Genomic DNA, 24,168 nt, shown 5'->3' on the forward strand with positions numbered 1-24,168 from the left:
CCTGGAGCATACATTACCTGCTTGGCGCCGCGGTTGCCTGTGAGGCTCCAGTCTCCCATCAATCCCCATCGGCCAATCCGTGTACGGGCAGCACTGATTGGCTGATGAGGACCGACGAGAGCCTCACATGCAGCCACGGTGCCAAGCAGGTAATGTATGCTGCGGGCAGTGGGGGTTAAAGGGGAGGGGTTACATACTCACAGCAGAATGAAAATTCCACTGCAGGTATGTAACCCCATTGAACTGCAGCGGATTTCGCTACAAACTCACGGCGTGTGTGACGGCACCCTTAATGGTCCCTTAAGGCTCTTTTTTAATAAGCACAATCAACTTGTATTTAGATGAGTGGTGCTGGTGTTGGGATGTCATCTGCAAGTTAAAGGAGCTTTACCAGTTGTGTCCTTAGACAGTCTGACTGTCTTATCCATTCTGACAGTATCAGAGTGTATATAAAGACTCTAGGGGAACTGTAACTCCAAGTTTTCAATTTGCTCATAAAAGTTTTGAGAGTAATGGCACAAAATAAAATTGAAAGTATAAGATGCCCCAAAATTATTTAATAGGCAAAGCAAAAATTTACTAAAACAGAACTAAGGACAGGTCATATTTAATGCAGGCAACTCCTGACTATTGTAAAGTAATTGCGTACAATGACATGGGATGGGTAAGGGTAGGTACAGACCCTTACAATTGGCCTCCGCTATTCCTGAAAGACTGTGTGGAAGTTGTGCTTTTCCGTAAACCTTTTTGTATGTCTCTACAGTGCTGGAGTGGGCCGAACTGGAACTCTTATTGCTTTGGATTATCTAATCCAGCAGATCGAGAAAGAACAACGAATAGGGATTTATGGTTTTGTAGAGAAGATGAGAATGAATCGTAACTTAATGGTACAGACAGAGGTAAGCATGTCTGAATATCTATCTTTAGATATATTTTCTCTGTGAACATACTAACCTTTTGTAAATTACATTTTCAATTTTTAGGCGCAATATGTTTTCCTCAATAAATGTATGTTGGATCTGATTGATCAACCTGCGGATGAACATATCTATGAAAATCACACTGGAACAGAACTTGTCTATGAGAATGTCTCTGCAATTCGAAATCTCCAAAGAGAAAATGCTTAGCTGAGAACAAGCAACCACTGGAGCTACAGACTCACTAGCGACTTTCATAAGGACATTCACTTGTGTGTGCCTTTTGTCCGGACAGTTTCTTCTGCTCGGTTATTTCATGTACTCTGTGTATTAGGCATATACACTTGTCAGAAGTGAGATGCTCAGCATCCCCATGTGAGTAGGCATTCTCATTATATGGCTCCCTGGAATTTGTTGACATAACCATCCAAAGGTTGTTTCTGCCATAGATTGACTGTGGTATGAGAGTCTCCTGATGTTTCCTCATACTGTAAAATGTGCCATAATATGACGACTTCCCCAAAACTTTTAAACAGGATGAAGAATAAGTTTATGAAGTATGTGGCACAGTGTTTTACTGATTTTTATATTATTTTAAAGAATTTAGAAGGGGTAACTTTTTTCACTCCCCTTTCACAAAGCGTAAAATTCACTATCTGTCGCTTTGCCAATCACTCGGTGGATACAGTTTGCAGGAACAAGTTGCTGTAAAATAGACTATTATGATATATTTATCCCTAACAGTTTTAAGATCAAAATTTAAAGATCAAAATGTATTTGTGTAATTCTGAAGAGAAAGCAAATCCGTCAGCAGTTCCGTAATTTGCACTTTTTATAGATATTGTTTTAATGACTTTTGTTCTTGATTTAAGCAATGACATAAAAGCTCTTTTTTGGAGAGCTGATTTGAAGAGATGCTGTAATTTAATATATAATTAATATGCAAAATGTATTTTCATATAATGCACTGAAGAATAATAAGCCTTACAGTTTCCTTAGTGCAGCTGTACATTTTTTTTAGAATTGATAATATTTTTATGCTGTCTGTTGTACTGCATCCGTTAGACATGTTCAGGATTTAAAGAGGTTTACCTGGGTTAGAAAAACATGCCTCTTTCTTCCAAAAAACAGCTCCCCAATGTCCTGAGGTTGTGTTTGGTCTTCATTTCTTCAGTGCCAAGATGCAATATCAGACACAATCCATTCACAGGTGTGGTGCAGTTTCTAGAGGAAAGCAACCACTCGGAGGCTATGTGCACACAAAATCCTTTTTATGAAAAAAACAGCTGTTGTTTTCAATTTACTCAACGGACATTCTTTTCATAATGCAATGATTTGCATTTAAGTCAATGCAAACAGCGGCCATTGTTCACACAATGCATTGAACAACGACCATTGTTTGCTACGACCGTCAAAATAATGATTGTGTCCACTATTTCCGGCTGTTGTCCATAGACTTCAGTGCAATTTTCATTTAAAACAATGGCCATTGTTTTCCGTGGCAAATAACGGCTATTGTTTGTAAAGCATGTGAACATAGCCCAAAGGAGTATTCCCACCTTGCAAAGTTATCCCCTATCCAAAATGATTGGTTGAATCCTCACCAGTCACAAAAATGGAGGAAAACTGCTCCCTTAGGGTGGGTTCACACTACGGAATTCCTCAGTCCGTATTCCGCTATCCGCCGAAAGAAGTGACATGTCACTACTTTCCTCGGATAGCGGAATACGGCGGCCCATAGAATGGTGTCTATGGAGCCGGCGAAAAGGCGTGTGGCCGTGCGCGCGGACATACTGTGGAATTCCGCTGACTTTATCCGCGAGAATTCCGTAGTATGAACCCACCCTTAGTATGGAATGCCCCAGGGGTGTGCGATCAGTGCAGGATTTATTGAACATGGGGTTTTTGAACATTGCTCTGAGGATAACTTTGTGAGTTAGGAAAACCTCAATAAATGCGTTATTTGGGACTGAAAAGAGCCTAGCTACTTTCTTCCACAATCAGCCACACACCTGTGTGTTATTACTACTCTACTCCATTCATGGCAAGATAACTGAGCTGCCAGACCATGTAAAAACCGAGAGTGGCATTGTTTCTGTTAGGATGCAGCTATATTTTTTGCAATCCTGGAAAACCTTTTTAAAGGGAACCAATAAGTACATTTGTGCTGATTAAACTCTCAGGGATGCTGCACAGATATAATGGGCTTCTTTGCCTGTCAGTCACCCTCGCAGAACACGCTGACAGGCAGAGAGCTGTGACTAGTTAAGGGCCAGACACCACCCACATGACTAGCTCACGGCTTGGCCCCTGCACCGTGTGCCAGATTAAACAACGTTTACCGGGATGTAAAGCTACAGAGCAAGCAACCCCTGACATTGTAGGAGACCTGTCTGCAATATATGTGCAGTGTCCCTGAGAGCTTAATCCCCTTAAAGCGTAACTGTCATTTCAGGGCCATTTTTTTGAAAACATTAAATATCAATAGTACAAGCGATTTTAAGAAACTTTGTAAAAGGTTTTATGTACTAAAAGAGTTTCCTTCTGGACTGAAAAAGCAATCTCCCAGCCTCCCCCTTCACTTCAGAAGAAGCAGGTTTTCTGTGTCCATTATGTGTCTATGGAGAGGGGAGGGGCTGTTAGGAGTGACTGAGCACAGAGCAATCCTGCACAGCACAACACCCTGCAATCTTCTCTCAGTAAGTTCATAGATAAGCACTGATCTTTCTGACCCCAGAATCCTGCGGTTTAGGTGCCCAGACAGTCTACAAACAGCTGACCTTCATGTCACCTCTTCCTGCTCCCTCATCTTCTCTCGGCCCCTACCCCCTCCATAAGGATAGAATGGAGAGAGCAGAACCCGTCTTCACTGGCTTCTCTGTAATGAAGACGTGTTTGCCTGATAATGCACAGATAAGAAGTCAGGGGGGGGAGGCTGGGAGATTGCTTCTTGAGTACAGAAGGAGGCTTTTTTTGGCTGATAAAACCTATTACAGAGTTTCTTAAAATCGCTTATACTACTGAATATGACAGTTACGCTTTAAGTTCCCTTTAAGGCTGTTTTGCGTTGTTGTTTTTTTGTGACTTGCATATTCATGTATGACTTGCACATTCATAATACACCACACATAGGAACAACGGTATCCTCACCGTACAGTCCTCCAGGTCCACTTACACCTGGTATTTTATCCACGACAACGAGCAAGTGAAGACAGCAAAATGGAATAAAAACCTTTTTGATATTGAAGAGGTGCTGTCTTCACTTGCTATTTGTCATTGACTTGCATATTCATGTTATCAAGTAAGTAATGCCTCTTTGTAATATAATTTTTATAAGGCTTTGACATTTTAAGATCCCTCTTTGCTGTCTAATTAGAAACATTATCTACTTCAGAGAATGAAAACCGTGTCATAATAAGAATGTACTGCTGCAACAGATGCACGGCTGTTCCATCTCCGGACTAAACCGTTAGTATAGTTTGGCTTCAAGCTCAGAGCTTGAAAAGTTCTGTATTTGAAACTCACAGCAGAACGTGTTATGTTTTCATGGTATAATGAATAAGCCTTATTTATGTCAAACACATTTAAAGGGACAAAATCACGAGAAAGGGACATATCTAAAATATATTTTATTTTTGGCAGTATATATTTTTTATTTCTTATTTGTTCATGAAATGTAAATTCTGGTAAGAATTATGAACTTTTTCTGCTTTCACGTGACAGCGGCAGGGGTCTGGAGCAGGTGAATATGCTTTCTATTTCACTTTTAATGCACCTTGACTTTTATCATGTCAAATCAAAGTCTCAATTGTGAAACAACTGCCAGTGTCTCAGATGTTACTCGACCAAAACTGCCGCATCGGCCAGGTGAACGTCCCTGCATTTTATTTTAGATGCGGGCACATTCGGATGTGCCTGCACTACAATTAGCCTTAGAGCACAATGTAAAGTGCCGCACAAAATAGAAATGTCAGTTTTTCTGTGCGGCAGCAGAGAACATTGACCACAATGTATACAGAGTGTATATACTGCGGCCTTCGTTCAATACACACCAATTCAAATGGTCACTGTCAATAAATAACGGCCAATGTTGCAACCATCTGCTACGTTTACATGGAGCGATAATTCGCCCAATCGATCGTTTAACGTTTAACGATTTTAAAGCAATGATTTGGTTTTTATAACGATCAGCGTTTAGACGAATAAATAGGTAGAAAAATCGTTATTGCAATCGTTTTTAAGATCTTTTACATAGGGTAAATCAGTGAAAGACTGTTTACATGAAGCGATCTGCGATATTTCAGCGAAAGACGATTTAAGAACATGTTAAAAGATAAAAAAAAAACGATTTCTCGCTCGTCGTTTGATCGTTTGCTGTGTTTACACGGTACGATTATTGCTCAAATGCGATTGTTTATGCGAAAATTCAAATGATAATCGTTCTGTGTAAACGCAGCATTACTTTATGCTGTTTTCCACACCATCCATTCAATATATACATGTAGAAAACTTCTCTGCTCTAAAATCGCTCTATTTTATCAGTGGTCAGTGTCACCTAGGATGGGATTTACGGCAGCTGGGCACTCTGCCCACCCTGGAGATAGAGCCAAACTGCTGTGAAGCCCCACCTAGGGGCCACTGTCCACCAACTAAATGAAGTAATTTTAGAGCAGGAAGAAGAAAGACAAGTGTTATACAGGTATATATTAAATGTTCAGCATCTAAGATTGTGGATAGTGTGAAGAATTGCACATAGATGAAGGGGGTGACAATATCACTTTAAATGATTTGGTAAATTTAAGATAGCCCATTTTTATATTGAAGCTGGCTGATTGCTAGGTATAATGCCTCTCAACCTCAACAGGAAGCTACACATATGTAGGGAAAATATACCAAAAGAACACTGAATGAGCATAACTTCCTTAATTCAAAAATATTCCTTTATTAATAAAAATATAAAGTGAAGATGTCATACATAAAAATTGAGGGAAAAGGTGATGACAGTACAAAAAACCAGGGGATACAGAAACAACTATGGGTCAAAAGACTATTTGTGTAGATGTATTCCATATACAAAGGGCGCAAATAAGTTAATATTATAAATACCAAGATCCCAATAAGTCTATCATACAAGGTGCATCAATACACATTATAACTCATTCTCTAGACACAAATGGGATCTGTAAACACAACACACATAAATTTGCCACCAGCCCGAAAGAAATTACTGTGAGATGTATTTAAAATGCAGATTAACCAGTCTTACCCATATTGCTGTTCCCCTGGCACACCCCGACGCGCGTTTCGCAGATGACCACTTTATCAAGGGGCCCTTGATAAAGTGGTCATCTGCGAAACGCGCGTCGGGGTGTGCCAGGGGAACAGCAATATGGGTAAGACTGGTTAATCTGCATTTTAAATACATCTCACAGTAATTTCTTTCGGGCTGGTGGCAAATTTATGTGTGTTGTGTTTACAGATCCCATTTGTGTCTAGAGAATGAGTTATAATGTGTATTGATGCACCTTGTATGATAGACTTATTGGGATCTTGGTATTTATAATATTAACTTATTTGCGCCCTTTGTATATGGAATACATCTACACAAATAGTCTTTTGACCCATAGTTGTTTCTGTATCCCCTGGTTTTTTGTACTGTCATCACCTTTTATCCTCAATTTTTATGTATGACATCTTCACTTTATATTTTTATTAATAAAGGAATATTTTTGAATTAAGGAAGTTATGCTCATTCAGTGTTCTTTTGGTATATTTTGGCAGTTTATTGAGTTTTCCTTGTAATATTGGTACTGATTTATATGCAGGATATATTGTTTAGCACATGCGACTTATTTAGTAATTTCCTGCAAATTGGAATTATTTTTGTATTAAAAACATATGTAGGGAGTGTCTAGTGTTGCATGCTGGACATTCATATGAACGGAGTACGCCATAGTGAGAATTATTCTTTCAGCGGTGCCTCTACCTTTGGTCCTAAACAGAGGACCTCCTCTACAATTTTCAAAAGCCTCATCAATGCCTCTGGAAAGGGGTTGTCTATCCAAGAATTGTATGATATTTTTATATCAAATATTATTGTATGATATTTTTATATGATAACTCTATATCATGCTCAGAGCTGCAGACATGGACAGATAGGGAGATAAAACGAATGATACCAGTCTCTTAGTAGATGGGTATTAAGTTATAAAATCATGTTTCCTTCTAAGCACAGGGGTTGTAGAAACAGTGTGATGAGTTGCAGCATGCACACCTTTTTCCCTCCACCACCACTTCCACTATTGATTGACTGACATAGTTCAGTACTGTAATCCAGACACTGTACATCAATCGTGTGGGAGGGAGGAGGCACACATGCTGCAGCTCAGTGTGGTTTTTATGGCCCTTGAGCATGGAAGGAAAACTAGATTTTTAACCTTCTACACTGACGTCAGCTAAGAGAAACATACAATTTTATCTTCATATCTGCTATCTGACCATATCTGCAGCTCTCAGCATAATATACAGCTGACAGATTCCCTTTAAGATGGAATGGATTTTCGAAATGTTTTATGAATTTTATACTACAAACTATTCATTTTATTTAGGTAAATGTGTGTGAACGGAGTATAAAAATTAATTCTGCAGCAGATCCATCTAAACCAAAAACGAATTGAAGGGATTATCCAGGCTTCGAAAAATATGGTCGCTTTTCTTCCATTACTCTTGTCCTCAGTTTGGTTTTGCTGCTCAGTTCCATTGAAGTGATGCCATACACAGCCTGAGGACAGGGGTGGTGCTTTTTATTTTTAATTTTTTTTTTTTTACAAGAAAGTAGCTTAGCCTTTTTCTAATTCTGGATAGCCACATAGATCCAATTCAATACATTAAAAGTATGAACTTTGTAGCATACAATGTGAAATATTGCTGTTTTTCATATTTATACTGCTGTAATTTCTTTTAAAAAATTCTTCAGGCAAAACCTATATCCTGTGTAATGCCTAATGCAAACCAGAAGGAACTCAGAACAGCAATAAGAAAGTCCTTGTCATGCTCTACACCCTCAGGCGCCAACATGGGCATAACACAGCAGACAAGCTTTGCCTGGAGTATTCCTCTGAAACCTTGACCAGACTTGTGCCATGCAAAATGTAAAATTTCTAAAACTTTTTCAACTGTGCAATTTATTTAATTAAATGCAAATTTGTAATATAGCTGTATGTTTTTTTTTATGTTGGAATGTCTTAAATTCAATTTTTTATTGCAATGAGCAAATATTTCTTGTGATAAGTCAAAGATAGGAGCAAATGATTATAATATCATAAAGGCTGCTTGGCTGTGGTGGTGAATCTGCTGGCTCACTTCAGAGAGTGGAGTGCAAGTAGGGATGGTCCGAACCTGCCGAGGTTCGGGTTCGTATGAACCTGACTTCTCGGCAATGATTCCCGCTGTCTTCCACCTCCATGGAGAGAGTGGATACAGCCGGAGGACCGCCTGGAAAACTGTGACACAGCCTATGGCTATGGCTGTGTCCAAGTTTTCCAGGCGGTCCTCCGGCTGTATCCACCTGCTGGCCGGAGCGGGCAGACAGTGGGAATCATTGCCGAGAGTTCAGGTTCGTACGAACCCAAACCTCGGCAGGTTCGGACCATCCCTAAGTGCAAGGGTATTGTAAGGCTCTTTTAAAGCAACTCTGTATCCAACAAGTCGAACCAGTTGTGTCTTTTAAAATGCGCTGGGTGCCTTGGTTAGAGCAAAAAATGAACTCTTAAATTTGCAGCACTGTCATATTGGTGTGGCCTAGAGTGTTTGCGACCCAGGTCTGTAACGCCTCTCCTTTCTTCCTCCCCACCCTCCTCATTATTAGAGGGAAGTAGAAAAGTTTTTAGGAGGATATACAATGGACACAACTATGCCACACTTCCCACTTTTAACAAAAAACGCACCTATGGTTCAATTTAAAGAGGAACCCTATTTTTTAAGATACAGCGGTAACCACTATGTCACAGGCCTCCCACGTTTAGCAAAGACTGCACTTGTGGTCCAGTTTAAAGAAGAGCCCTTTCTTGGAGGATATACATTGGACTGAAATATGTCACAGGCCTCCCACTTTTAAAAAAAAAGATCGCATTTGTGGTAAATTTAAGGTAGAACCATGTTTTTTAGGATTCAGTGGACCAAACTTTGCCAATAGCCTCTGACCTTTTTCAATTAGCCCAGCTGTAGTTATTCTCATGCAGCACAGACTTCTTTTTACAGTTCCCTTGAGAAGACTTTGCCCCCTCCTCCTCCTTTCTCACTGATGTTCTGACAGCCAGCAGATCCTTAGCATAGATGATCCCACTTTTTAGGGAACTTTTTTAGAACTTTCTATCCCTGTTTCAGTCAGCAACTTTTTCTTAGTGTGAACAGAGGTGTGAATCTGTGGTCATTTTTCACCCCCTCCTCCTGTCTTACGTTCTGACAGCCAGCAGCTCCTCAGCACAGATGACCTCACTGATGTACCTTGAACAGGGCAGTTATTAAACTTTTTTCTTCCTGACTGCAGCTCCAACCTCTCCCTATAGTTACCAGCAGCAGAATGACAGTGGGACGTGTGACCAGCGTTATAAAACACCAGGGTCACATGTCCTCCCTGACTCTGATTTCCAGGGCAACTGTGACCCCTACAAGCTTGCCGATTGTAGAGAAAGGTACCCAGCACTCACCTGTCAGTTCAGTAGTTTGTTCAGTGCAGAAATGCATCAAAATTTATCGCAGTACACGTTTTGCCCAAGCATGGACTTCATCAGCTGATGAAGGCCATGCTTGGCTGAAATGCTTACTGCTGTAAATTTTGATGCATTTCTGCACTAAATAAACTACTGAACTGACAGGTGAGTGCTGGGTCATTTTCTCCACAACTGCTGGGCCTATCTACCACAAGCACCACCAACCTTATGGAGTACCGTCCTTCCATCTCCACTACACCTACAAGCTTGCCAACGGCTCAACAATAAAGTTCAACAAACTTTATTGAGGAACTACGAACAGACACATGAACAAACACATGACTGCTCGTGTGTATGTCTGCCACTTGAACATGTGAATTCAGGCATGAACTTTAATTTTGCAGTTCGCTCATCCCAATCTAAGACCAAAGGAGTCATGTTTCTCCTTGATGAGGGTGCCACAAAGATGTGGGCAGAGTTATAGGCTATTCATGCTCCACTGGGAATTCTAAAAAGAAGAATATGCAAAGCAGCTATCAGTTTGATCAGGGTCAAACATGGACTTAAAAGGGAAAGCTAACTTCAAAGTGGGGGAAGGGCTGTCAGAGAGCTGCTTTACATATTTTTCTTTCCACTCTTTTTATTGCTAACATGTAAGTTCTTCTTTAAAGCTTTTGATACATTGCAGAACCACACTGTACAGTTGTTTTATAAATATCGACACATGGTTGAGCTTATTTTTCATAAACGTGATTGGCTGCAGTAAACACATCATCTAAGCTGTGCAGAAGTGTCAGAGCTGTCATTGTGTCATCTCTATATCACTTTCCCCACCGATGCTCGCCTATCATGCTCTGAATTTGCATTTGAATTGATTCTATTTCATAACCACCATTCTAGCCCTCACATGCATTTAGTGAAATGTCCAGCAGTATATTAGATTAAGGCATAAAACCGCAGGGCTGAAAACAAATGGCACAGCAATCCCACAATGTGTCATTGTGTAATTGACAGCTCATTGAAACCACAGTCACTGCCATCTATATCCTAGATTTGCCATTTAGTAATTGAACAGCATGCCTGAATATTACAGGCCATCTTTATCTACAGGCCCTTTTTAGAAATATGTGGCTAGCCATACAAAGGTAACGGAATTGTCTATATATGTATAGATAATGACCAATATGCTTCATAATACACACAGACCCTTGAAAATGTAGTAATACCCAAATTGTCCAAATTTTTTTTTTTTAGGTTATACTCTCAAACTTAGATGTTGGGATTTTTTGTGATAGACAAAAAGTAGCAAGTAGTTAACTATAAAGAAAATAATACACTGTTTATAAAAATAATCTGGAAACACAATGTTTAACCCCTTCCCGTCAGTAATACGTATATATACGTTCCTACTGCACATAGCCGTGCAGTAGGAATGTATGTATACATTCCTGACTGAGGGGCTGACTGAGAGGCTTACTGATGTGTGCGGGACCACTGCAGTGAAAGCGGTCCACACACATCAGTGTGTCTGGGGCCAGAGGTAATAAGAGGTAGCTGTGAGATCGCAGTCATCCTGTCATTAACCCCTTAAACGCCGCGATCTATAGCAATCTCAGCATTTAAGGTACTCACTGACAGAACAAGCTTTGGGATCAGGACTTCTGCGGGGGTCCCGAATGCTTGTGACGACAGGCGGGGGTAAGTCACTTACCTCTGTCCTGTCGGATCAGTGATCTATGAATAGAGTCTGCTCTCAGGCAGGTTCTATGCATAGATCACCAATTACAATGATCTATGCTATGCTATGGCATAGCATAGATCAGTACATGCAATCTATTGATATTAGTATTTTTTTTTTTAAAACTTATAAACCTCCCCCCAAAAAAACTTTTTAAAAAACCCTTTCCCATTATAAAACTAAAAATATAAAAAATAAATAAATAAATAAATAAACATATTACATATGGTAGCGTGCGGAATTGTCCGATCTATTAACATATAACATAATTGTTCCCGCACGGTGAATGGCGTAAACGGGGGAAAAAAAACACACCAGGATTCCAGATTTTAATAAATTATCAGAAACAAAATTAATAAAAAGTGATCAAAATTTTTCCGTTACACCAATATGATATTAATAAAAACTAGAGATTATGGCGCAAAAAATGACACCCCAACCAGTCCTGTAGGTGGAAAAATAAAAGAGCTATGGCTCTTAGAAGGTGGGGAGGAACATTGCATTAATTTGACCAGACAGCACACAGTTGCCTGAGCAGCTAAATGTTACTACATTCTCACAGCAGAATGAAAATCCACAGGGGGAATATAGAGCCATAGACAATAATGGTACTGCATGCGTATTGCAGTGTATTTCACAAAAAAATTCACTATGTGTGAATCATTTTTTACAAGTTTTTTTTGTGGTGTTTTTACACAATTTTTAAATAGTGTGTTACTGTCAAAATAGAATGATAAGCTATTCACAGGATAGGTCATCAATCACTGATCAGCTAATGTTCACTTAAATGTGAGCTGAACTAAGGTTATATGTTACTACTAGAGATGAGCGCTACTTGAGCATGCTTGAGAGCAATCAATTGCCATTAAATACTGGTGGCTGAACAATTTGAATGCAGCCCTAGGGAGTCCTGGAAAACATGGATATGATATGATATGATGAGCTATCACATTTTGTAATAGATTTGTTGCTGGGTCTATGGTTTTTTTTCAGCATATACCTACAGCAGCATGCTGTAGGTATATGGTATATTGTGGGTGTTTATTAACTATAAGCCTATAGGAGGAAAGTGCATGCTCCTGCCCCCACCCTCCTGTCTTCCCCTGCTCCTAAAAACTAGCAATTTGATAACTGTATTGCTGGGTCTGTGTCACCCATCGGTGCAGTTACAGCAGCATACAGTTAGGTGATGGGGACACTGCGGGTCCCCTTAGCTGACAAGCCCGTTTCAGGTGCGAACCTTGCGACCTTGACTACACCACTGAACACAATACTAAAAAGCTGCCTTCAGGAGACTGGACCTGGATAAAAGTAAGTATAGCTTTTTTTACAGCATGATAAAAAAAAGTTATAATGACAGGTACACTTTAATGTAAAATCTTAGAGCCATTTATAATATTGTTGTCTCGACACCTCCATGGATATGCCCATGCATTCTATATGCACATTTTTTGAGTTTAACTGCTGGAGTTTAATGTCCAAGGTCCTTCTTTATTGTATATCAGCCTACAAGTTATATGTTGTGTTCTTTAGGAAGCAAGACAAATCAAGAATATTGAGTGCAGTGTAACAGAATATCCAGACATACTGAGCCATTGTACAATCTAGTCTCATTATGTCTGCTATTCATGTCCAATTGCAAGCACTTCCATGAGATTTGATTTGATATCTCCGCCATCTGTTATATCTCAGTCAGTGCTAGGAACACATGATAAAGCTCAGGGGTAAGCCATATCAAAAAGCCCATAATGTACTACAATATGGTACACTAAGCTAAATCATTGGCAATAAGAGACGAGTACAGTTAATGTTTCCAGAGGAAAAACAGCTATAATCATTTTTATTATAAAAGGGACTACAGATAATAAACATCTTAAAATTCCATTAAAGAAGTTAAATGTCCAATAGTAAATAATAATAAAACAGATTGACCCCTTCTTACCCTGATCGTCTCCCCTGTCCCTGTACGTGATGCCATCCATTAGTCTATCCGATTGCCTTAGCTGTTAATGTATCTAATTGTCACTCCCATTAGTGTACATGATCGTTGCTCCTGTTACTGTATCTAATCATTGCTCCGATTAGTGTACCTGATTGTCACCCGTGTTACTGTACATGAAATTAGACTTTCATCGTTCAATTTTCTTCCTGTTCTCCTCCTCCAAAACCTAGGTGCATCTTAACAGATGCGTCTTAGTGAAATCACTAAATACGGTGTGTGTGTGTGTGTGTGTGTGTGTGTGTGTATGTATGTGTGTGTGTGTGTGTCGGATTAGCACTTAAAAAATTTTTTAAAAAATTTTTAAATCTTTATTCCATATAGAAAATAATAAAAAGTTTGATACTGGTATCTAATAGCCAACACATTTTTGGCAGGTAATATGTCATCAGAAAATGACTTTTGAAATGACTGTTTAAATAATGTTTTTTTTTTATATTAAACATATTTTTTAAAAATTGTTGGTGACATTTTTTCTAATTTTCCATTTTTCACAATTTCTCACATTTTCCATTTTTCTACTTATAATATGAAATTATCCTGAAATACTGCAGTTTAAATTCACACCACTGGGGCTAAAACTAAGCTGGGACTTCCTGTTCTGTCTGTGGTGATAAGAGGAGGCTTTTGTAAACTGATATGTACAGAATAACAGTGACATATGACACCAGTAGATAAAGAAGACAACAGCAGCTCCCTGCGGAATGACCTCTTCAAAGGTCACAGAGTACGCTCAGTTTATGTTTCACATTCATCTCAAGGGGACAGCCTCTGTCTATTTTCATCTATTTCCATGAGGCTTAATGTAAAGCATGTCACAGGCAATATTGAAGCCTCCATAACAATGGAGAAAAAGTGAAACAAAAAAAATTAGTCACAAAATAGAAACAAATTAGAATAAAAGAACACGTTTTGTATGTAACTCTAATCAGTAAATGAAAATTTGGTGACACATTCCCTTTAACCATGATGTGAGTAGTAAAAGCTAATATATAAATGATGCGACTAATCATGATTAGTCTGCAGCATTATGTGATCATATGATAGCTTGGAATGCAAGAGACATGAAAAACATGGATATAAAGCAGGTATGGGGCAGGTGTAAAACCTGGACAAATGTGAAAATTAAAAATTCTGCTTCTAGATGTAAAAGTTTTTTCCTCCAATCTCCTCCCCATTTTGGTTTACTCACTTTGCTAATACCATAATACTGGAATGAGGATACATGTCCCTCATGTATTTAGGCAAAACGTTTGGCCTAACCAGAGGACTTGCAAATTCCGCCTTTTTTTATCCTCAAATAGGTGTTCCCTGATACGAGTTTTTAGTTTACGTATTGTACAGTATTGTATTTTAAATTATATGCAACACGTTGGATAATATATATGTCAGGATTGTACCTGGTAAAGCAACGTTCTCAAGCTCTGGTCGCCGACTGCGATCATGGCGGCAAAATTAGTTGTTTACTTGCATCATTTTATTAGTGTGAACACAGTTTTATTCTGCTGTGGCATTTCTATTGATTCAGGTTAACGCCCTGCTTATTGTCTGGGAAGATTTCTTCCAGCAGGTATACAGTTAACACCGTGCATTGGATAATGACTGACAGCCTGGTCCTCCTGTCCAATCTCTTGTTTCTCTGCTCCAATCGTCTCTGAGACCGGGACCTGCTTTCATATAAAGCTCAGTCATTCCCTAGGCCTGATGCCTGCTATAGGATTACACTTGCTGTACCTGTTTCAAGCTTGCTATTCTTGTGTATTCTGAACTCCTGTTTTACCTGACCTCGGCTTGCTTCTGACTGTTCTTTGGCTCTGTGATTCTGGTCTATATTTTGATTCTCCTGGTTCTGACCCATTTTTGCCTGACTATCCACCATTGTGTTTTGTCTGTCTCTGTTATAGTCCTTGTCTTGTTTCACGTGTCACCCTGTTGCAGTGCAGGGAATGTCACCTAGTTGTCTGCCATCATTTAGGGTGGTCTAGTGGCAAGCAGGTAGGGGCAGTGGGAGTGGGACAGTGTCAGGGCTTCACCTGTCTTTGTGTGTGTTTCCTTGTGTGCCCTGAACTGTCCTGACAATATATACACATATATATATTGTGGTGGCTGTCACAATTAATAAAATCTATAAGGTGTCATGGGTTTGATCATTGTCACTTTTCATTTATTGCGAAGTAGAATGGAATGGAAAGACTTGACAACATGTGAGACCACATTTGTGATTACCAACATATTTGTGTGATCTATCTCAATTAATAATTTCTTGGTACATGCTAGGTGCCAACATGTCATCCAATGAGTGACCTTTCTGGGAGATACTACCATTTCCTTCATCTTAGATCATAGCTAATGTGCATCCTGTCTCAAGATAGAATATGCAAGAAAGGAGTCCGTGGGGCCTTCAGTTGAGAGTCTCAAAACTTGGGAATAGCCAGATATCCCTCCAGGTAAGGAAACTTGTTGCCAAGGGGTGCCTCCGAGTGGGGAGATCACCAAACCATCCTGATACATAGCCTGATACAAAGTCCCCCTCGGTTGTCAGTATTGGGACACAACCAGGATGGCCCCTTTTGCATCAAAGTCTAACTCAGTTGCGAATATGACAAGGGATTACCAAAGCCAGCCATCCATCCACAGAAAGCTGTTTCAGGATATTGCCCCTCGTCAGTATAGAGAAGGATTCTGGCTAATGGGGGCAATGAAAATTAGACCAACAAAACACAACAATCACTGAGCTCATGGAGATTAGCAAAAAAAGAAATCCAATGGAGTAATTATTCAAGAGTCTCCATTGATACATTGCCCCCTATAAAATTTGAATATTCAAGAAAGGGGTCCGTTGAGCATTGTGGCACTTATGGCATCCGTCCCTGTGTCAATGTAATGACTGCAGTACCGATTTGTGTTGGACAAATAGCAAGAGATGTAGACAGTCTGGTACTGACTAGAGATGATTGAACAGCAGAAAATCTTAGGTTCTATCGAACTCGAACCTTGCCGAACCTTCGATAGAGTTCGATAGAACCTAAGATTTTCCGCTGTTCGATAATCTCTAGCGCTGACAATTAATTATGTGATTGAACTTTTAAAGCTGGATCCCAATGTCCCTCCCCCCGTTATTTCAATGCAGAGAAGTTATCCTTGGTCGCTCTTCTCCACATTGGATACTACAAGAAAGATGAATTTTTCCAACCCAATCCCAATATGAAATGAGTTCTCTTGGACACCAAGAAGCTTCTGGAGGAGGCTGGACATAAGCTCGCCCCATTCAGTCCTCCACGGGAATTTCCTCAGATGTCCAGGACCATTTTTTCTGCTATTGGTGCCAGGACAGTGGCAAATTGTTGGGTTGACCAGATGGCTATGCAGGATTATCAGACAGAATTCATGAGTGAATGGAGGAAACCACATTTGGATGGGGTTCTGTGCCCCATGTTTGGTCACAACATATTGGAGGTAAAAAAGTTAAAAAATAAAGTTATGTTTTCTATTAAGACCGCTCCTACCAGCTCATAGATTGTATACTATAGACATTTACATCTGTGCAAGCTCTTTAAATGCGTGTGAGATTATCCACTGAAATCAATCTAGCTGTGTGGGCAAGGTGTTCACTGGTTGCATATCAGATGGTATTTTCATCTGTTGGCTGGCGATATAGAGGTGTGATAACTTTACTAAATGAAAGTGATGTTTTAAGATGTGTGTTCAAGAAGGGAATCTCTTCATGTTGAAGATAGCCATGAACTGTAAATTATTGTTGTTCAATCATTGTTGTTGACGTATTCTACAAAAGATGCTTCTTGATCTCCTGCCTCCATACTGTGAGTATGTCATCTATAATGCGACCGTACCACTATATGGATTTGAGGAAAATTTAGATGTAGAAAAAAGCTGTATACTTTATTTATAGCTGTACTATATAAGTGATGCCCAAGGGTATACAAGTGATGCTCTAGTGCATGCAAGTTATGTTCAAGAGCTAAAATAGCTTGGTCATGTGGGATAGATGGATAAAAAGTAGCCAAATCACATCTCAACCAATTGGGTCCAATTAAAATCTTGAGAAAATTTAAAGATCGAGCTGCAATCCTTCAAATAAATTGAGACTCTTGTAACCAGTGGTTGTAAAAGGTTGTCAATCCATTCACACTTTTTTTCATTGAGTGATCCTACCCCCGAAATGATAGGACGTAATGGCGGGGAGGAGAGCACTTTATGAATTTTAGAGTTCATACAAAATTGTGTTATGGTTAATTCTGGAACTACATGCCTGGCTTATTTCATCAATAATACTTAATCAAATTTCTTCACATCAAATCAAATCTCGTAAACCCTCTTGGAACACAGCAGTGGGGTCTTGGGATCATTTTCTATAAGTACTTGAATCCCTGTAAGATTTGCTATGTCATGTCCCATACTTTTGTCCAACAATACAATGGAGAATTGGAGCATAGTTGTTTTATAGCTTTTTTTCCACCTCCATGTTCCATTAGAATCTCTGATAACAGTACATGTAGTGCCGTATAATTTCCATAGGTCAGATTCCATTGCAAACTGGAACTGGTTCAATGCTTCCATTTACAATTTCAGTGGATAATACTCCTTATTAGAACATTTGGTTATAACGCTGTGTATGCAGATGTCAATTAGCCAGTCAATCCTTTAATTTCTGCCATGGACAGCAGTGAACATTGGTGTATCAGCGGCATAAAATCAGAAAGCTTTCTAAAAAAACATTTCACACGTTCCAATCCCTCTTCAAGTACCCTTTCACCTCCCCTTGTGTGGCAACCTTTGTCTCCCCAGTCAATTTAAGTGCCATCAATTTAAGCATCAATCATTTATCTTAATTTCAATTAATTCAATTTCATTTTATTCCAATTTGAATTCAATTAGAACGAAGCGAACCTCATTTTCATCTCTCATCTCTTTTAATGCGTGCGGGATTATCCATCGGAATTAATCTCATTGTGTGGGCAATGTGTTCACTGGATGGATGTAGGATGGTATTTTCAACTGTAGGCTTGCGATTTGGAGGTGGGATAACTTTACCTACTTCAAGCAATGTTTTAAGATGTGTGTTCAATGTGGTTGACAACGTTTTTGTGTACGTTAAAAGTAACAATTTAACCCCCTTCAGAATTTTGGTCTTAAAGTGATATTGTCACCCCCTTTCCATATCAGGAGTTCTCAGCACCATTCTTAACCCCTTCATGCAGCAGCTAGTTTGGGCCTTAATGACCAGGCTAATTTTTCAAAATCTGACCTGTCTCACTTTATGCTCTTATAGCTCAGTGATGCTTTAACGTATGCTAGGGATTCTGAGATTTTTTTTTCGTCACATATGGCACTTTATGTTAGTGGCAAAATTTGGTCACTACTTAATGTGTTTTTTGTGAAAAACATCAAAATATCATGAAAAATTAAAAAAATTTGCATTTTATGAACTTTGAAATTCTCTGCTTCTAAAAAAAGAACGTCGTAGCACATAAATTAGTTACTAAGTCACATTACCAATATGTCTTCTTTATTCTGGCATAATTTGGTAAACATATTTTACTTTTTTAGGGTGTTATGGGGCTTAGAAATTTATCAGAAAAATTATCACATTTTCGTGAAAGTTTCCAAAACTGATTTTTTTAGGGACCAGTTCTTTTTTTAAATGGATTTAGAAGTCTGGTATCCTGAAAACCCCCATAAGTGACCCCATTTTGGAAACTACACACCTTAAAGAATTAATCTAGGGGTATAATGAGCATTTTAACCTTACAGGGGCTGGAGGAAAGTATTCACAATTAGGCAGTAAAAAAATGGAAAATTAAAATTTTCCAATAATATATACGTTTAGATTAAAATTTCTCATTTTCAAAAGGAACATGAGAGAAAAAGCACCCCAAAATTTGTAACGCAGGTTCTCTTGAGTACAACGGTACCCCAAATGTGGGCGTAAACCACTGTATGGGCACACAGCCGGGCTCAGAAGGAAGGGAGCGCCAATTAGCTTTTCCAATGCAGATTTTGCTGAAGAAGTTTCTGAGCGCCAGGTGCGTTTGCAGTGCCCCTGTAGTGTCAGCAGAGAGGAAACCCCCCATAAGTCACCCCATTTTGGAAAGTGCACCCCTCAAAGAATTCATCTTGGTGTGTGGTGACCATTTTGACCCCACAGGTATTACAGGAAAGTATTCAAAAGAAGACAGTAAAAATGAAAAACTCGAATTCTTCCAATAATATGTTCGTTTAGTTTGCAATTTCTCAATTTCACGAGAAACAAGAGGAAAAAAGTACCCCAATATGTGGGCATAAACCACTGTATGGGCACACAGGAAGGCTCAGAAGGGAAGGAGCGCCATTTAGCTTTTTCAATGCAGATTTTGCTGCAGAAGTTTCCGAGCGCCAGGCGCGTTTGCAGTGCCCCTGTAGTGCCATTAGAGTAAAATCTCGCCATAAGTCACCCCATTTTGGAAAGTGCACCCCTCAAAGAATTCATCTTGGGGTGTGGTGACCATTTTGACCCCACAGGTATTAGAGGAAAGTATTCAAAATTAGACAGTAAAAATGAAAAACTCAAATTTTTCCAATAATATGTTCCTTTAGTTTGAAATTTCTCAATTTCACGAGGAACAGGAGAGAAATGTCACCACAATATATGTAACACAGGTTCTCCTGAGTAGAACGGTACCCCATATGTGGGCATAAACCACTGCATGGGCACACAGCAAGGCTCAGAAGGGAAGGAGCGCCAATTAGCATTTTCAGTGCAGATTTTTCTAAAGAAGTTTCTGAGCGCCAGATGCGTTTGCAGAGCCCCTGTTGTTTTAGCAGAATAGATTCCCCCCAAAAGTCACCCCATTTTGGAAAGTGCACCTCTCAAAGAATTCATCTTGGGGTGTGGTGACCATTTTTACCCCACAGGTATTAGAGGAAAGTATTCAAAATTGGCCAGTAAAAATGAAAAACTCGAATTTTCCAATAATATGTTGGTTTAGTTTGAAATTTCTCAATTTGACGAGGAACAGGAGAGAAAACGTACCCCAAAATCTGTAACGCAGGTTCTTCTGAGTAAAACTGTACCTCATATGTGGGCATAAACCACTGTATGGGCACACAGCAGGGCTCAGAAGGGAAGGAGCACCAATTTACTGGAACAAAACTGCAGCTAGTAATGGTTATTAGAATAGCGCTGTTACTAAAATAAAATAAAAAAAAAATGAGATTACAGGTAATGTGGGGTGGTTACGGACAGTCTGGGGTGGTTATGGGCAACCTGAGGTAGTTACAGGTAATCTGGGGTGGTTACGGGCAACCTGCTGTGGTTACGGCAACCTGGGGTAGTTACAGGCAATGTGGGGTGGTTACGGGCAACGTGTGGTGGTTATGGGCAACGTGTGGTGGTTACGGGCAACCTGCAGTGCTTACAGACAATCTGGGGTGGTTACAGGCAACGTGGGGTGGTTACGGGCAACGTGTGGTGGTTATGGGCAACGTGTGGTGGTCACGGGCAACCTGCAGTGCTTACAGACAATCTGGGGTGGTTACGGGCAACGTGGGGTGGTTACGGGCAATGTGGGGTGGTTACGGATAAACTGAAGTGCTTATAGGTAATCTAGGGTGGGTACCTCTAATCTGGCATGGTTACCGCAATCTGGAGGGGGTCATTGGCAATTTGGGGTGGTCAGAGGCAACCTGCGGTGGTCAGAGGCAACCTGCGGTGGTCAGAGGCAACCTGCGGTGGTCAGAGGCGACGTGGCGTGGTCAGAGGCGACATGGCGTGGTCAGAGGCGACGTGCGGTAGTCACGGGCAACCTGCTGTGGTTACAGGCAACATGGGGTGGTTACAGGCAATGTGGGGTGGTTACAGGCAACGTGGGGTGGTTACGGGCAACGTGGGCTGGTTACGGGCAACCTGCTGTGCTTACAGACAATCTGGGGTGGTTACGGGCAACGTGGGGTGGTTACAAGCTGTTGTGGGTGGGGCCAGTACTGAGGTGGGTGGGGCCAGTGCTGCTAACAAATGTAATGCACTGAACTGGATTACTATAGATATGGTACAAGATAAATTAAATAAACTCAATGTAACCAAAGCTCCAGGGCCTGATGGATTGCACCCCAGAGTTCTCAGGGAACTCAGTTCTGTAATTTCTCTACCCTTGTATGAAATATTCAGTGATTCTTTGCTTACTGGTAGTGTGCCGAGGGACAGGCGTAAGGCAAATGTAGTGCCGATGTTCAAAAAGGGCTCTCGAACTTCCCCAGGTAACTATAGACCTGTAAGCTTAATGTCCATTTTGGGGAAACTATTTGAGGGGCTTATAAGGGACTGCATCCAGGAATATTTAGTGGCTAATAGTATTATAAGTGATAACCAGCATGGTTTTACTAAGGAAAGAAGCTGTCAAACCAACCTAATATGTTTCTATGAAGAGGTAAGTTGAAGCCTGGATGGCGGCGCGGCTGTGGATATCGTGTACCTGGATTTTGCAAAAGCGTTTGACACAGTTCCTCATGGATGTCTGATGGGTAAGTTACAGTCTATTGGTTTGGAAAATTTAATGTGTAACTGGATTGAAAACTGGCTTAAAAATCGTACCCAGAGAGTGGTGGTCAATGATTCCTACTCCGAATGGTCCCCGGTAATAAGTGGTGTACCCCAAGGGTCAGTACTGGGCCCTCTTCTGTTTAACTTGTTTATTAATGATATTGAGAATGGAATTAACAGCAATGTTTCTATCTTTGCAGATGACACCAAGCTTTGTAGTACAGTCCAGTCTATGGAGGATGTGCAGATGTTACAGGATGACTTAGACACACTGAGTGTTTGGGCGTCCACTTGACAAATGAGGTTCAATGTGGATAAATGTAAAGTTATGCACCTGGGTACTAATAACCCACATGCATCATATGTCCTGGGGGGAGTTACTCTGGGAGAGTCGCTGATGGAGAAGGATCTGGGTGTACTTGTAGATAATAGACTACAGAACAGCACACAATGTCAGTCAGCTGCTTCTAAGGCCAGCAGGATATTGTCATGCATTAAAACAGGCATGGACTCTCGGGACAGGGATATAATATTACCGCTTTATAAAGCTTTGGTGCGGCCTCATCTGGAGTATGCTGTCCAGTTTTGGAACCCGATTCATAAAAAGGACGTTCTAGAGCTGGAGAGGGTACAAAGACGGGCAACTAAACTAATAAGGGGAATGGAGCATCTTAGTTATGAGGAGAGATTAAAAGAATTGCATTTGTTTAGTCTGGAGAAGAGACATTTAAGGGGAGATATGATTAACTTATTTAAATATATAAATGGCCCCTACAAGAAATATGAGGAAAAGATGTTCCAGGTAAAACCCCTTCAAAGGACAAGGGGGCACTGCCTCCGCCTGGAGAAAAAAAGGTCCAATCTCCGGAGGCGACAAGCCTTCTTTACCATGAGAACTGTGAATCTGTGGAACAGTCTACCACAGGATCTGGTCACAGCAACAACAGTAGAGGGCTTCAAAACAGGGCTAGACAAGTTCTTACACCAAAATAATATAAATGCATATGTATAGAACTTATCACCCCTCCCCCTTCCCTGTATCCATCCCCTCCTTGGTTGAACTTGATGGACATGTGTCTTTTTTCAACCGTATTAACTATGTAACTATGTAACTATGTTAAGTGCCCCTCCCAGCCAAAAAAAAAAACAGCTGGCACCACCAGCAGAGAAAGCTGCCGCCAAACAACACAAGTGTGAATATGATCTTGTAGTGCTACAGATAGAATGGGAAAGATAGGAGGTACTGACATGTGAGCACAGGTGTATGCTGCTAATTTGGGTCATGTGGATCTTACGAAGGGGAGTGTCAAGTGCTAAGAAAAGGGAGAAAAAAAAAATATGACATGGAGAGAAAGAAGCTGTTGATGTGCAGTAGCTCCTTTCTCTCCATGTCGTATACAATTCTGAGACTGTTTTCTCGTAACATATTGTACTTTAGGATAGTTGTAAATTTTGGCCCATGTTCGTACAATTGTTTTGTAAAAATTTAAAAAGAATTTAGGATTCTTTTCCTGTCATAGTAACCATCTAGGCTGTGTGATCACTCTTGCTAGCCCGATGGGGAAGATAGGGAGAATTCTCCATCTCTTTAGCACTGTAGGTGCTAGAATTCCACTGATCGCAGTACCTATAGTGTTAACGGTCGCAATCCTGGCCTGGTGCGGGTCATGGCAGATGGGACCCGATACGCATGGCATCATCCCAGGACGTAACTGTACGTCCCTGAGCTGCAATGCACCCTAAAAAGAGATGTACAGTTCCGTCCTTAGTCCTGAACAGGTTAAAAACATATCCGTTAAACTGAAAGCAAAAATACAGTGTGAACCCCGCCTTTATCAATTTGCCTTTAATCAGTAAAAAAAAAATCTCAAAATTACACGACCTTAAATCTCTTCAATATGTAATATCTTAAGTGTGCTACAATAATGTTTTGGAGATTTATTTGGAGCTGGAAACAACACTGCTTTCTATATAAGGGTGAACCTGCTAACCCCACTCCCAAACAACCCAAAAGCCTATGCCTTACAAACCACAATAACTACAAACACAACATACTGTACTTTGGTAGAAATTTTGCAGCATTTGTTGCACTTTATTTGAAACATTAAGGGTGGGTTCACACATACCATATCCGCAGCGGATTTCACGATACCTTCACTGTCTATTTGATGAGATTCTATACTTGCAGCGGGATTGTTATTAGAGATGAGCGAACCTGCGGGATTTCTGGTTCATACGAACCAGAAATCTCAGCATCTGACTCCCGC

At 40.2% G+C, this 24,168-nt stretch overlaps 1 protein-coding gene across 1 annotated transcript in view; it reads left to right on the top strand.

Moving 5' to 3' along the window:
* PTPRH (protein tyrosine phosphatase receptor type H) overlaps positions 1–2,578 on the top strand; it is a 140,040-nt gene extending 137,462 nt beyond the window's left edge. The window contains exons 22-23 of the mRNA XM_069947484.1: positions 764–899; positions 984–2,578. Coding sequence (XP_069803585.1) covers positions 764–899; positions 984–1,127 — 280 coding nt within the window. The 3' untranslated portion in view covers positions 1,128–2,578. The remainder of the gene's footprint in view (positions 1–763; positions 900–983) is intronic.
* The last annotated feature ends 21,590 nt before the right edge of the window (positions 2,579–24,168 follow it).

The sequence above is a fragment of the Dendropsophus ebraccatus genome, chromosome 12 (genome assembly GCF_027789765.1).
Source record: "Dendropsophus ebraccatus isolate aDenEbr1 chromosome 12, aDenEbr1.pat, whole genome shotgun sequence".
Classification (NCBI taxonomy): domain Eukaryota; kingdom Metazoa; phylum Chordata; class Amphibia; order Anura; family Hylidae; genus Dendropsophus; species Dendropsophus ebraccatus.